Source organism: Budorcas taxicolor, chromosome 7 (genome assembly GCF_023091745.1).
Source record: "Budorcas taxicolor isolate Tak-1 chromosome 7, Takin1.1, whole genome shotgun sequence".
Lineage (NCBI taxonomy): Eukaryota > Metazoa > Chordata > Mammalia > Artiodactyla > Bovidae > Budorcas > Budorcas taxicolor.
The window spans coordinates 56,962,795-56,978,578 of NC_068916.1; the positions used below are offsets into that span (position 1 = coordinate 56,962,795).

General features: G+C 37.1%; 1 protein-coding gene across 2 annotated transcripts in view; it reads right to left on the minus strand.

Annotated features, from left to right (window-relative positions):
- Positions 1-15,784, minus strand: part of LARS1 (leucyl-tRNA synthetase 1) — a 65,351-nt gene that overhangs the window by 36,178 nt on the left and 13,389 nt on the right. For both annotated transcript variants that reach the window (XM_052642571.1, XM_052642572.1), the window contains exons 5-14: positions 14,317-14,454; positions 10,892-11,053; positions 10,143-10,255; positions 9,418-9,481; positions 7,760-7,827; positions 7,431-7,656; positions 4,422-4,509; positions 4,262-4,338; positions 2,981-3,034; positions 1,757-1,897 (exon numbers count right to left, since the gene is read on the minus strand). In XM_052642571.1, the coding sequence (XP_052498531.1) occupies positions 1,757-1,897; positions 2,981-3,034; positions 4,262-4,338; positions 4,422-4,509; positions 7,431-7,656; positions 7,760-7,827; positions 9,418-9,481; positions 10,143-10,255; positions 10,892-11,053; positions 14,317-14,454 (1,131 nt within the window). The remainder of the gene's footprint in view (positions 1-1,756; positions 1,898-2,980; positions 3,035-4,261; positions 4,339-4,421; positions 4,510-7,430; positions 7,657-7,759; positions 7,828-9,417; positions 9,482-10,142; positions 10,256-10,891; positions 11,054-14,316; positions 14,455-15,784) is intronic.

Here is a 15,784-nt window from a genome sequence, read left to right on the forward strand (position 1 = left end):
CATAATAAGACGAACTAACCTTAAAAATGTTCTTGAGAAATTCACTCAGAGATTAGGGGCACAAAAATGGAACTTCTGTAATACTATTGGACCAAAATAGATTTAAAAAAAGAAATTTGGAAAGAGAAGAACATAATCTTATAATCAGTTCAGTTCAGTTGCTCAGCCATGTCTGACTCTTTGCGACCCCATGGACTGCAGCACGCCAGGCTTCCCTGTCCATCACCAATTCCTGGAGTTTACTCAAATTCACGTCCATCAAGTCAGTGATGCTATCCAACCATCTCATCCTCTGTCATCCCCTTCTCCTCCTGCCTTCAATCTTTTCCAGCACTAGGGTCTTTTCTAACAAGTCAGTGCTTTGCATCAGGTGGCCAAAGTACTGGAGTTCACCTTCAGCATCAGTCCTTCCAATGAATATTCAGGACTGATTTCCTTTAGGATGGATTGGTTGGATCTCCTTGCAGTCCAAGGGACTCTCAAGAGTCTTCTCCAACACCACAGTTCAAAAGCATCAATTCTTTGGCGTTCAGCTTTCTTTATGGTCCAACTCTCACATCCATACATGACTACCAGAAAAACTATAGCTTTGACTAGATGGACCTTTGTTGGCAAAGTAATGTCTCTGATTTTTAATATGCTGTCTAGGTTGGTCACAACTTTTCTTCCAAGGAGCAAGCATCTTTTAATTTCATGGCTGCAGTTAACATCTGCAGTGATTTTGCAGCCCAAGAAAATAAAGTCTGTCACTGTTTCCATTGTTTCCCCATCTATTTGCCATGAAATGATGGGACCTGATGCCATGATCTCAGTTTTCTGAATGCTGAGTTTTAAGCCAACTTTTTCACTCTCCTCTTTCACTTTCATCAAGAGGCTCTTTAGTACCTCTTCACTTTCTGCCATAAGGGTGGTGTCATCTTCATATCTGAGGTTATTGATATTTCTCCTGACAATCTTGATTCTAGCCTGTGTTCCATTCAGCCCGGCATTTTACATGATGTTCTCTGAATATAAGTTAAATAAGCAGAGTGACAGTATGCCACCTTGACGTATTCTTTTCCCAATCTGGAACCAGTCCATTGTTCCATGTCTAGTTGTAACTGTTGCTTCTTGACCTGCATACAGATTTCTCAGGAGGCAGGTCAGGTGGTCTGGTATTCCCATCTCTAGAAGAATTTTCCAGTTTGTGGTGATCCACAGTCAAAGGCTTTGGCATAGTCAATAAAGCAGAAATAGATGTTTTTCTGGAAGTTTCTTGCTTTTTCAGTGATCCAAGGAATGTTGGCAATTTGATCTCTGGTTCCTCTGCCTTTTCTAAATCCAGACTGAATGTGTGGAAACTCTCAGGTCATACACTATTGAAGCCTCGCTTAGAGAATTTTGAGCATTACTTTGCTAGTGTGTGAGATGAGTACAATTGTGCAGTAGTTTGAACATTCTTTGACATTGCCTTTCTTTAGGACTGGAATGAAAACTGACCTTTTCCAGTCCTGTGGCCACTGCTGAGTTTTCCAAATTTGCTGGCATATTGAGTGCAGCACTTTCACAGGATCATCTTTTAGGATTTGAAACAGCTCAACTGGAATTCCATCACCTCCACTAGCTTTGTTCATATCTTATAGTAATCCCTCTCAAATCAGGACACAGCTGAAATAATATTAAATTTTTCTATATTTTTTTCTAAATCACTAAGAAGGAAATCAAAGATCATGGAGTACGTAAATCAAACAAAAATGATAACAAAAATATTACTTACACCATCATAAAAACCCCTTAGGTACAATTTCTCCTTTGCTTCTGCAAGTTTTTCTCGGTCATTCTGGCTCTGAATTTTCAACTCATCACAGATAGTTACGGCAGAAAGCTTTCCAAAATCTGGGATTTCAATGACTGGCACCTGCAAAAAAGAGAAATGTGAAACTATTCACACTGAATGAACATAAAAACAGCCTTATGGGCATAGTCCTTTGCCTCCACTGTCCAATGAAGTCATATGAGATTTTATATATCATTAGGTCAGCTCCACACATTAGGGAAAACATCCAGATGTGAATCTATCTTCCTACTGTCCATGGGAACCACCCAAATTCTCTGCACCAACCCCCACAGTGTCCTTTCCTCACTACACATATAGCTTCCACAGCTCTCAAGCCCTCACTGGGCATATAATTTACTGAATAATGTTCAAAACTGGCAAAATGATGCATGCATGTGTGCTAAATCATTTTAGTCATGTCAAACATTCTGCAACCCTATGGACTGTAGCCTGCCAGGCTTCTCTCTCCAGGGGATTCTCCAGGCAAGAATACTGGAGTAGGTTGCCATTTCCTATTCCAGGGGATCTTCCAGACCCAGGGATTGAACCCTAGTCTCTTATGTATCCTGCATTGGCAGGCAGATTCTTTACCACTAGCGACACCTGGGAAGCCAGCGAAATCAGGTAAACAACTAAATTTATGGATGGTCTTTTTTCTGATTTATATTAAGTCTTCTGGAGTCTCCATGAAAATTATTAACTAGTAATTTACATTTCTAAAGACACTAACATGAAAACATAAACATTCATGTGTAACATGGCAAAATTTTATCTTTAGAAGCCTGGAAATTTGCCACATTAGAAAATAAGTTACTACAGAATTGGTGATACTAAAAGGCAAACTATTTGTTTGTTCTTGAACTGCAGGTGCCAAGAGCTAAGAAAATGCCTACTGTTAAAGTTTTTTGTTTGCTCTTATCCATCACAGCAGATATCAAATTAAAGTAAGTAAACTCTTAAACTCCCTCTTATTTTCATTCTCTGTGAGTTGGTGATGGACAGGGAGGCCTGGCGTGCTGCTGTCCATGGGGTCACAAAGAATCGGACACGACTAACAGACTGAACTGAACTGAACCAATTATTTAATTCTGTTACGAGTGTTAGCTCTTTTCTTCCTCTAATGAAAAGATGGACATTAATATCCCGAATCATCTATGTACTCACAGGTTCAAATGGCAAGACCATGTCATCTCTAATGCCGTACTTCACTCGTAAGGCCTACAAAAACAGAAAAAAGTTAACACTAATGATCAATATTTTTCTGGTATTATCATTATGAGAAGTACCCTCTAAAATTTTCTTGAAGTATTTTTCTTCTTCTCTCCATAACGACCAATTTTTTAATTTTATAGAAAAAAATCTCAAGAAGGGATGTATGACTTTTAAAAACTAAACAGCTTAAGTTAGACTGAATAGCGTAAATGATGAAACTATACAGTCAAAAGCAAAAGTTCACACAGACACACACATATCACTTAAAATGAAGTTCACATTCCAGTTGCAATGAAAATGCAAGTATCAGAAAACTTGTTTTTACAAAACTTTCTCTTGTTAGCAATCAGGTTGCTCTTCAGCAGGTGAATGAATAAACATACATCCAGACAACAGAATATTATTCAGTGCTAAAAAGAAACAAGCTATCATGCTATGAAAAGACATGAGAAACCAAAATGCTTATTACTAACTGAAAGAAAGTCTAAGAAAGCTACATACCATATGAATCCAACTATTACACGACTTTTGGGAAACGTAGAACTATGGTGACAATTAAAAAGATCAGTGGTTGCCAGGAGTGGGAGGAAGAGAGATGAACAAGAGCACAGAGGATTTTTAAGGCAGCGAAAATACTCTGTGTATCATAATGATGGACACATGTCATTAAATGTTTGCATAAACCCACAGAATGTACAACACCAAGAATGAACCCTAAGGTAAACTATGGACTCTGGGCAGTTATGACGTCAATGTAGGTTCACCTTTGATAAAAACGTACCACTCCAGTGAGTGACACTAACAATGGGGGAGGCTATGCAGGTGTTGAAGCAGGGGGTATTACATGGGAATCTCTGTGCCTTCCTCTCTATTTTTATTATGAACCTAAAACTGCCCTAAAAAAAAAAGTCTTAAAAAAGATTCTACGGGGACTTCCCTGGCTGTCCAGTGGTTAAGACATCACGCCTCCACAGCAGAGGGCGCAGGTTCAATCCCTAGTTGGGGAACTAAGATCCCGCATGCCTCGTGAGACAGCCAAAAAAAAAACAAGGTTCTATGAAATATTATTTTTAAAATTCAAGTCACAGGAAAACATATAAGTATCAAGAAACAGGTTAAAGATAGCATTAAAAAAGATATCTGCATAGTTTTTCAGCCTAATCCAATAGTTCAGTGGTGCCTAACAAATGCGATGAGAAAGAGGAAATGTGAACATGAAACACAGAAACTTACCTGCTTTTTCTTCAAGTCTCTGAGGGCAGCAAAATCATCAGGAGAGTCAGAAGGAACACTTGTGACCACACCAGTGCCTTGTAAAGGAAAATGTGGAATTAACTAATAACAACCAGAATGTGTCCACCAAAGAATTTCTACAAAGAAGTAAATTCTTTACCTTTATCCTCCTTGATGGTGAGCATTGGGAGAACATAGATCACCTTGTAAGATGTTAAAGGTGCAGAAAGTGATGCACCAAGAATATCCTATGTAAGAAAAAGATCAGTATAAAGAGGAAGTAATTTATTCTAATCATTAAATTTTAAAACTATGTTTATATTTCAAGCCATGAGAAGCTAGTAATCAGCAATACTCATTCTTTTTTACCTACTAGACTAGAAATAACTGAAAATAATTATAAAGCCCAAATCTTGTAATGTTGTGAGGAAATTAGTACACTAACATTGCTTCTAACTTTGCACTCCTTGAGGAAAACAATATAGGAATCCACAGCAAGAGTCACAAAAATGTTCACACAGCTTGGACCCAGCAATCCAATTCTAGGAATTTACCTCAAAAGATTCTTTGAGAATCTGCCCAATGCTGTGTTAACTACATTAGCAAAACCTGGAAACAACTAAGACTTTAAATGATTTTTTTTTTAATCACTTAATTAAATATGAGACATCAGCAAGATAGAATATTATGTCTCTGTGTTTCTATTTTAAACAATAATTAAAAAGACAGTTAAGAAGACATATCTAGTTTCTCTTTAAAATAAAAAAAAAAAAATGCTACAGAAATGCACTTTTCAATTCCATATAGTTTCCTTTACCCATATACATAAGTTGCTTATAGAATTAGGAGCCATACTGATAAAGGCTAAATATCATTAACAGTTTAAAGCTATTTTTAAAATTATATCACCCATTTCCCTCATACCAGAATCTGCTCAAATTAACAAGGAAAGAAGTTGCATGTAAGAGCAAGAAAAAAAAAACTTTTGTCATTAATACTGTTCCCCAAAACCTCTCAGACGGAACTCTAACATTAGGAACTAATGAGATGTGGCAGGACTGCTTATAACAGATGAAGCTATTCAAATATCCATTATACAGAGTCATTAAATAATTTGTGGCACAGCCAAACAATGGAATACTGTGTAACAGTAAAAAATAAGAACAAAAGGAATTCCTTGGCAGTCCAGTGGTTAGGACTCTACTTTCACTGCCAAGAGCCCAGGTTCAACCCCTGGTGAGGGAATTAAGATCCTAAAAGCCACATGGCATAGCCAAAAAAAAGAAAGAATGAGAACAAGATGTTTATTACCAAGAAATAGCTAAGTAAAAAAGAAAGTAAAACACTGAACAATGTGATGAAATACAGTGCCATTTGTGTGTAAAAAAAGAGGGCTAAAGAATATATATGTATGTATTTGCTCGTATATACATGAAATACTTCTGGAAGGATTCACAAGACACTGGTTTCACTGACTGCTTATGGAAGAGAGAACTGAGTGATTGGGAGTATTTTGTGTACCTTTTCTTTTTTTTTTTGGCTGCACAGCCTGCAGAATCTCAGTTCCCCAACCAGGGATGGAACATGTGTCCTTGGCAGTGAAATCACAGAGTCCTAACCACTGGGCAACCAGGGAATCCCTTCTTTTTGTCTTTTAAATTTTGAGTCTTATGAATATTTAGTAATCTAGACAAAAAATAAATTTACAAAATAAGAAATAAAAGTCCAATTCAAAAGGAGAATTGAGATGGTATTCTACTCATCTTTTTCTTTTAAAAGATTTTTTATTAAGATACCAAAGATCAGCACTTAACCAAAGGGAATAAAACACCCTAGTAAATAAGTAAAATAAACCTAAGTAAAATAAACTCTAAGGATACTACACGTGCTCATGCACAGTCATATCCAACTCTGTGCGACCCCACGGACTGAGGCCCACCAGGCTCCTCTGTGCATGGGATTCTCCAGGCCAGAATACTAGAGTGGGTTGCCATCTCTTCCTCCAGGGAATCTTCCCGACCCAAGGATCCAGCCCAAGTCTCCTGGGTCTCCTGCATTGTAGGCAGATTCTTTACTGGCTGAGCCATCGGGAATTTAGTTAAGATCAAGACTTCCTTTCCAGAAAAAAAGCAGCTGCTACTGCATACCAGGAACACGGGTAATCATATTAAAAAAGTAGTATCGGGACTTTCCTGGTAGTTCAGTGTTAAGAATTCACCTGCCAATACAGCAGACACAGGTTCAATCCCTTATCAGGGAAGATCCCACATGCCATGGAGCAACTAAGCCCATGTGCCACATCTACTGAAGCCCATGTGTCTAGAGCCTATGCTCTGCAACAAGAGAAGCCACCGCAGTGAGCAGTCTGAGCACCACAACTAGAGAGCAGCCCCTGCTCACTGCAGCTAGAGAATGCCCACGCACAGCAAAAATGACCCATTTTTCAAAAGGAGTAATATAATGTCTACTGCAGCTATATACTAAATCTCTTGAGGAGAACTGTATTTTTCAATCAGATAATTACTGAGCAGAAACATAAGATTCAAAAATGCTATTTTAGGGAATTCCCCGACAATCCAGTGGTTAGGACTCCATGCTTCCTCCGCCAGGGGCCTGGGGCTTAATCCCTGGTCAGGGAACTAAGATCCCACAAGCCACATAGTATGGTCAAAAAAAAATATTTTCTAATAAATACATAAATAAAAATGCTGTTTTACTGATGTGGTCACACAATGAATATACCGCAGCAATTAAAAAGCAAACAAAAAGAACAAACTACTACTACATATACATGGGTGAATCTCACAGGCATCACATTGAGCCAAAGAAGCTAGACATAAAAGAGTACAGACTATACAATTTCACTATGTAAAGTTCATGAAGAGCGACTCATCTTTGGTGACTTAAGTCATGTTAGTGGTTACCTCTGCAGAAGCAAGGATGTGAAATGGACAGGAGAGTGCCTTCTGGAATGCTCCAACTGTACATCCCTTGATTTAAGTGGTGCATAACATTTGAAGACATACCAAAATACACACTTACGACTTACACACTTGACTGTACATATACCTCAACTAAAATGTTTTTTTAAACATTCTTTTCTCAAATTTCATTTCTGACATTTTCCTCTAAATGCATGCCCTAAAATAAATTCCACTACCCAACTTACCTCTCCCATTAACTCTTTAACAACAGGTACCACTCCATTGTCCTTGGTAAAGCCCTGGTATGACATATTTCTTGCAGCTCTTTGGGTGCAGATGAATATATCGCCATTCATTGTCTCAAATCCAATGTACTTCATATCAGGGCGAACCCAACAGTTTGTTTGTCCAAACATAGTCTCAGGTCTGAGAGTAGCAGCTACCAAGAAGATATTTTTCCCTTTCAAGCCACTAAGAAGAAAAAAACACACATTTACACAAAATATGTTGTGGATTCTATCACAACTATCTGATGTTTCAAAAAGATGAAGCCACAATTCTTTGACAAACCTACCTTAATTTGGATGGGTATGGCTCAAGCACTTTCAACTTGATTAAAGTATATTCCTGAGGTCCAACACCCTAAACAAAATAAAAATTTGAAAGAGGAAAGAGTTGGATTAAACCTACTAATCTATGCAAGAGATCTGATTCAAATTTCTAAGATGGGTTCTTGCACTGCTAGAATAATTCTTCCTTCCAATGAAAAGACTGTCAGTGGTGTGTTGACCACATGGAAGCCTAATGTGTAAGAAATGACTTGAGAGACCACCATCCTACCCCACACCAGACAGAACTGGTCAAGGAGGTCCAGACTACTGAGTAAGGTTTGCTAAGAGCTCTCTCGAGAGGGAAGAACAAGGGGAGAGTGACTTGGATTAATCAGCCAAAACAGTGTTTGCCAAAATGGGAGTTAGAAGATACAATCAATATCAATCCTACAGAGCAGTCATCACAGACATACGATGGACCAGGGATCAAATGATGTGTATTCAAAACCTAGCTTGGGCCCTCACTTGTGGCCTGCCACAAGGAGTCACAATCACTCTGAACCTTCATTTCTTCATAAAAAATAAAATTAATTAATTAAAAATTTAAAAAATAAAAAACTGTGCTGTGCCTAACACAGCACTGTCCTGAGGAACACATAAGATAATGACACATAATGATAATGACAAAATGCTTTGAAAAACTATAATGTACTATTGAAACTTAAGATATTGCTATCATTGACTATATTAAAGCTTAACACTAGCCTTCTGAAGGCTCTCAAATCTTTCAAAATTTTGATCAACTCTCACTTCTGTCAGATAAGTTATATCATAATTGAAGGCTGATTTTGAAAGGTAGTCACTAGCCTATGAATGTGTTCAAAGGTGGTAACAGAGAATGACACACTCATAGGGACTACAAAGTTCACTGTTGTTGATTTACTCTGCCAAGGATTTAGACGAATGATTTACCCTTGCCTCATCCAAGTATTACAGGGAACAATGTCACTAATGTGTCTTCCAGGAATGCAGAATGAACTGATGTCATGCATGACTTGAAGTACTTTGAAAATAAGCAGGCATGTGACCAAAGCAAGTATAAATGGAATCTGTGTACATGAGTGAACCACATATCTCATTATCTTTCCTCATGGTCTCTTTTTAGAACCATGCACTCTCCAAGTGGTGTTTCTCAAACATGAGCAGGCATATGAATCACACAGAGAACACATTAAAAGACAGATTCCTGGTCTCCACCCTCAGAGCTTCTGATTCAGCAATTTAGGGGTGAGGTTCAAGAATCTACTTCTCTAGGAATTCTCTGGCAGTGTAGTGGTTAGGACACCACGCTTTCACTGCCAAGGGCCCAGGTTCAATCCCTGATCTGGGAATCCTGCAAGCCAAGCTGAGTGACCAGAAAAAAAAACAAAAAATCCAAGAATGTGCTTTTCCAGCACAAGTTGATGCAGCTAAACCTACCACCAAAGTTCTAGAAAAGGTTCTAGAGAAGATACAGGTACCTATGATGACAATCTGCCTCCCTCTTTAACAGCCACCAGAGTATCATGACTTACACCTCAATACTGGAATAAAGCTATTTTTAGGTTTCTGATTTATTTCTTAAACTCTGTGACCACATTAAGAATTATTACAATAAATATTCTATGTCACAAATAATTACCTCCCCAGTTTGTCTGTCATGATCCATGCAAGGCTGTCCATCTTTTGGAGAATAAATGGTATACCTAAAATAAAAAATAAATGACAAACATTACACTGTACAAGTTTTATCCTAATGGATTTGTCAGTGTTGTTCCTAACATCTCACAATATTTCTTCTAACTAAAACTTCTGAATAAATGTCTATATCATTCTTATGTTTTTATGGGAAATTTTGTTGCCAACACAGTTACTCAATGAAAGCTTTTTGCCTTCATCAAAGGTAATACCACTGAAAAATATTCACTGATCTTGGCTTTGTGGTATGAAACAGAAGACTGTAGAATATAAATAAGCTTTTGAAATGCAAATACCTTTTAATGAGCCCATATGATCAAGGGAGAACTTTACAGAACAATTTATAGAGAAAAAGGATAAACTAAAACACAAATACAATTATTTTTCTACTTGGCTAGAATACTTAAGAGAATCTTTCCTGAGACGATAAAAGTAGAATCTTTAGTGAGACCCCCTATTCTCCCAGGTTCTACTTGTCACAAACACTAAGCAGCTCAAAGAAATTAAGACACTGGCCAGACAAAAAGGAAACCAAAAGAAATAAGAGAACAAAAAGAGGAATTATAAAAAGAGAAAAGATAATGGAAAAAAGTAGGCTCTGGGCACAGAGAATTACAATACAGGAATTATATGATTTTGCTTTATTAAACTGAAGGACAACAAACTCACCGCTTCCCAAACTTAATTCTGCTTCTTTCTTTTAATGTTAGAAACTGCCACCTGACAAATGAATCATAGTAAGGATTAACATCAGTGGTGATGAAGGACCGGCGCCAATCTACCTACAGGAGGAGAAAGGAAATGGTAATTTTTTAGAAATTTATATAGTCTCTATAAAAAGGAATTCCCATGAATCAATTATTTACTCGCCTACTCCTAACTTTTCAATGTAGAATTATATCAAATGTCAAAAGCAAACCAAAAAACTTCAAGTTCCATCTATTAAATATATGTCACAATTATCACATTAATTTATGCTTAATAGGTAAGCTTTTAAACATATATATTTACATATTAAACATATAGGAATTATAATAAATTAAGAAGGAACACTGAAACAACATCTTTTTGTGTCCCTAAATATTCAAGCTACAGTTGGGTTTCTTCAAATCTCTTTTTTTTTATTTTATTGAAATACAGTTAATTTACAATGTTGTGGGTTTCTTCACTTGAACAGTACTCCTTTTTACTAATTGCTAGTATATCTATATATATTCCAAAACAACAAACATTAAAGTACTTCATTGCTTACCTCAAGGCCCATGTGGTTCTAATCAGAAAATAACAGTACCAAGCCACTCGTGGAATACTGATGGAATATATTATTCTAAATCAAGAGGCGGTCCAAATCTTGTATAGTCACACGAATAAAACTGTGTTCTTCACATTGCCTTAAACTACAGAGGTGACCAGCATACCTTCAAACCCATTCTCTTCAGATCCTGGACAGCCAGTGGTGGGAAATATTCAAGCCAATGTTCTGCTTCAGAAAATCTGACTATCTCATCATCAGAAAGGCCGAGGGACTTCATAATGTCCCACTGGTATTTAGAAGATCCAGCTTTAGCAGCCGCTTTACTCTGAAAATAACCAGCAAAACCAAACTCCATTAAAGAACAACTAACAACCAGTTAACAAACTCCAGAACCATAATAATTTTAAATGAATGATCCTATTTGGTAGTTTTTTTAAACTCTAAAACAATATTACTGACATATAGGAATACTGCAGAATCTGGATGTACTGTTTTATATGCCAAACCTGTATTCTGACACCAAAGGTAAGTAAATGGATGGAACCATAAAAAAATTATCATCACAAAGATAAGTTCTTAGCACCAAACCTTCTCTATTTCCTTTTTTCAAATACCACATGAATCTTTTTTAGTTATGAATAAACCACTAACTAGAGTTTCCTCCTTTTCCAACATTTATCAATATCAAAAAAGTAACCACATGCCAGGGACTGAAGGTGGGCAAAGGTGTTGGACCATAAAACTATAAAAAGGTAGGAGGAGGAATCTTGGGACTAAGGAAACCGATCTCTATGTACCGTGGTGGCAGAAACAAGACTCTGTGCATTTGTCAAACCAAGGCAATGATATATTCCAAAGAGTGAATTTTACTTTATGTAAATTAAAAAAAAAAAAACTGACCAGGATGTTGGAGGAACTCAAGATAGAAAGCAGACTGTGACAAAGTTATCTAACTGTATTACAAATGCACGCTATAACCACACTAAAGGGGTAGGAAAGAAAGAACTTTAGAAGTAACCGGAAAATAGCGTGTTGCTGCTGCTGCTAAGTTGCTTCAGTCATGTCCGACTCTGTGCGACCCCAGAGATGGCAGCCCACCAGGCTCCGCCGTCCCTGGGATTCTCCAGGCAAGAACACTGGAATGGGTTGCCATTTCCTTCTCCAGTGCAGGAAAGTGAAAAGTGAAAGTGAACTCGCTCAGTCGTGTCTGACTGTTAGCGATCCCGTGGACTGCAGCCCACCAGGCTCCTCCACCCATGGGATTTTCCAGGCAAGAGTACTGGAGTAGGGAATAGCGTGTTGACTAGATTCTAAAGACAAAATGAACTATACCCAACCAATGTATTTTAGTTGGTAAAACTGTTCTGTAACTACTGGTAGACAACTGAACAAATAACAGATATGCTGTAAATAATGAGAGCTAGGTTCCCTACTGTTGGAGAAAGGAGTCACAAATAAGCAAAGGAAGAATGCTAGAATGAGCCCTGTGGTGCTAAAATAGAGCCAGAGGCATCAGTATGCACTTAGAAAAAATAGAGACAGAAAGAGAACAACAAATGCTATATGATATCACTTATATGTGGATAATCTAAAATATGACACAAATGAACTTACCTTTGAAACAGAAATAGACTCAAAGATATAGAGAATAGATCTGTGATTGCCAAAGACAAGGGGAGTGGGAGAGGGGTTGTTTAGGAGTTTGGGATCAGCAGATTTAAATTATTATACACAGATGAGTAAACAACAAGGTCCTACTATATAGCACAAGGAACTATATTCAATATGCTGCAAAAAAAAAAAAAAACCATAACAGAAAAGGAAAAAATATTTTAAATAAAGAAAAAATATAGGAATTCCTGGTCAATCCAGTAGTTAAGATCTGGCTCTTTCATTGCTGTGGGTGTGGGTTTGATCCTTGGTCAGGGAACTAAGATTCCTGGTTGGTATGGCCAAAAATAAATAAAGTGTTTACATTAAAAAAAAAAAAGAAAAAACCTCATTTTAAAAAAATACAAAGAAGTAAATACAGACACATACATACGCAATGGCACCCTACTCCAGCACTCTTGCCTGGAAAATCCCATGGATGGAGGAGCCTGGTGGGCTACAGTCCATGGGGTCGCTAAGAGTCAGACACGACTAAGCAACTTCACTTTCACTTTTCACTTTCATACATTGGAGAAGGAAATGGCAACCCATTCCAGTGTTCTTGCCTGGAGCATCTAAGGGACGGTGGAACCTCATGGGCTGCCGTCTGTGGGGTCGCACAGAGTTGGACACAACTGAAGTGACTTAGCAGTAGACATACACATATTTCCTTGCTCTTTCTACAGAGAAGACCTAGAAACAATGAGCATACCTAGCACTCAGAATTTAGTTTCTAAGTACCATTTTTCAATAAAAGGAAAAAGGACTCCTTGGAAAAGTGGCTAACTCCAGGGCTAAAATAGGGAGAAGAGAAAATGAGCTTGCAGCATCTTGTGGCACCTGAAAGTACAGAAGTGCTCAGAAAAAAAAAAAAAAGGAATAAAAGAAAAGATGAGCGCATGTCAAGTGGACAAAGGAGCCAACCTAAAGATTCCCTTAATGGCCAATGCTAGAACAATCTGAGCAATAACAATAACTCAGCAACAACAACAACAAAAACCAATAGTATTAGATTATAACTCAAAGAATAAATAAATATGCATGAATCCACACTGATACAAAAAAGAAATAAGTAAATGAAGAAGAAACAGAAGAACTCCACATAATAAGTGTAGAAGGATGAGGGAAACAAAAAATCAACATTAGAACAAAACAGCAATAACCAGTGCAGGCAAGATCCACTGATGAATGCTAAAATTAGTGAGGAAATATATATTTTTTAAAAAAACAAGATGTTATTCCCATAGTCTCGAAGTATCTCTCCCAAACCATACATGAATCACAAAGGGAAAAATGAAATCTTCACAGTAGGAAACCTGACAGATACCACCTAAACCAAATGATCAAGGTTAACATCACCAGTAATAAGACATATCAATATCTTATACTCCTTGATTGGATTCACTGAAGATACAACACCTCTCAATCTACTCATGAGAAAGCATTAGACAAGCCTAAAACAAGAGATACTTTATAAGTTATCTGACCAGTCCTTTTCAGAAGTGCTAAGATCAGGAAGACAAGACAGAAGAGACATGACAAGCAAATACAAGATGGGATTTTGGATAGGATCTTAGAACAAAAAAGAATGCTAAGGAAAAACTGGTGAAACCAAATGAAGTTGGTAGTTTCTCAAACAGTATTGTTCAAATGTTGGTTTCTTAGATTTGAGGACTGTACTATGGTTATATAAGATGTAAACAAACCCTATGCAATCTTGCAATTCTGTAAGTCTAAAATTATTTCAAAATAAAGTAAAAAGGGGGGAAAAGGCAATCAAAAGGTGAGAAAGATATTTTTGCTTCATTACTTTTTAAAAATTAGTGACTACACTTTATGTGTCAGACACTACTATATTGTTACTCTGGGAATGTACATATAAATCTGACAAATATAAATAAAACTTCAACCAAAATAAGTATCATCAAGTTACCAAACCTTTTTTCCTTTAGCTTTATCCTTAATTATTATATCTTCTGTTTTAACATTGATTTCTTCCTCTTCCTCTTCCTCATCTGGAAAATCAGGGGGGCAACCATAAAGTTCTACTTCTCTTTTCAATTTATCAGCACATGCCTACAAAAAACACAACATTAGAGGCAGTAAAGTTAAAAATTCCAAGGTAGAACACTTTGAGTCTTTTTGTTGTTTCCATGGCCAACTAATACTGACTCTGAACTTTTTAGCAATACATCTATAGATGTGTAGATCATTACAGAAAACTCATGATACAAATCATGTACCTAAAAATTCACTAATTTACTTCATTTACTTGGCAATGACTCAATGCAATATAATTTATGTTAGGCGTCAGAAGTACAAGAATAAAGATATATTATTATCATATTGAAAACAACTCTAAAAACTACATTTCTCAATTTAAAGATTACTGTCACATATACTATATTATTTATCATCACAAGGCTACTAGGTAGGTAGGATGAGAGATAATATGCTAGAAAACAGACACTGAAAGATGAAGTGATTTATCCAAGGTTATAAAGCTAGTGAGCTACAGAAATTATAACATGAACCTACATTCTCAACTTCAGCTCTTTTCAAGTGTACCGTATAATGAGTTCACTGTCACAAACAAAGATGACACCACGTATACAGTGTTAATGGAGAAGGCAATGGCACCCCACTCCAGTACTCTTGCCTGGAAAATCCCATGGATGGAGCCTGGTAGGCTACAGTCCATGGGGTCAATAAGAGTTGGACCCGACTGAGCGACTTCACTTTCACGCATTGGAGAAGGAAATGGCAACCCACTCCAGTGTTCTTGCCTGGAGAATCCCAGGAATGGGGGAGTTTGGTGGGCTGCCATCTATGGGGTCGCACAGAGTCGGACACGACTGAAGCGACTTAGCAGCAGCATACAGTGTTAAAGTTTAAAAAAAAATACAAATATAGAGTTGTGAATCTTCAAAAAGGGAAGGGATGCTTCTAAAAAGAAGAATTTCAGTTAATAAACGGGAAAAAACAAGACAACTAGAAAGTCATCATTTTACAACCACAAATTCAACTACTGAAAGACAAGGATCATGAAAGGATGCTAAAACCACTGAGTTATTGGGTAACCAGATATTCAAAGGGTCTTAAGGTATCATTCCATAAATGACTTCTTAATGAAAAAAGAGAAAAGTTAACTTTAGAATGAAGAAACATGGACATTATTAATATTACTAAAATGATACAAGTTGACATACGGCTTTTGATGTCAGACAGTAGGAAGCATAAAAAGTATAAACCTGTCAGAAAAGACATTTTGGGACAGCTAGGGAGATTTGACTATAGATTAGATAATGATAATATTACATCAATGATTAATTTCTTGGAGAGGATAATGGGATAGTGACAATGTAGAAGAATGGCTTTGTTCTCAACAGATAAAAGCTGGAGTGTT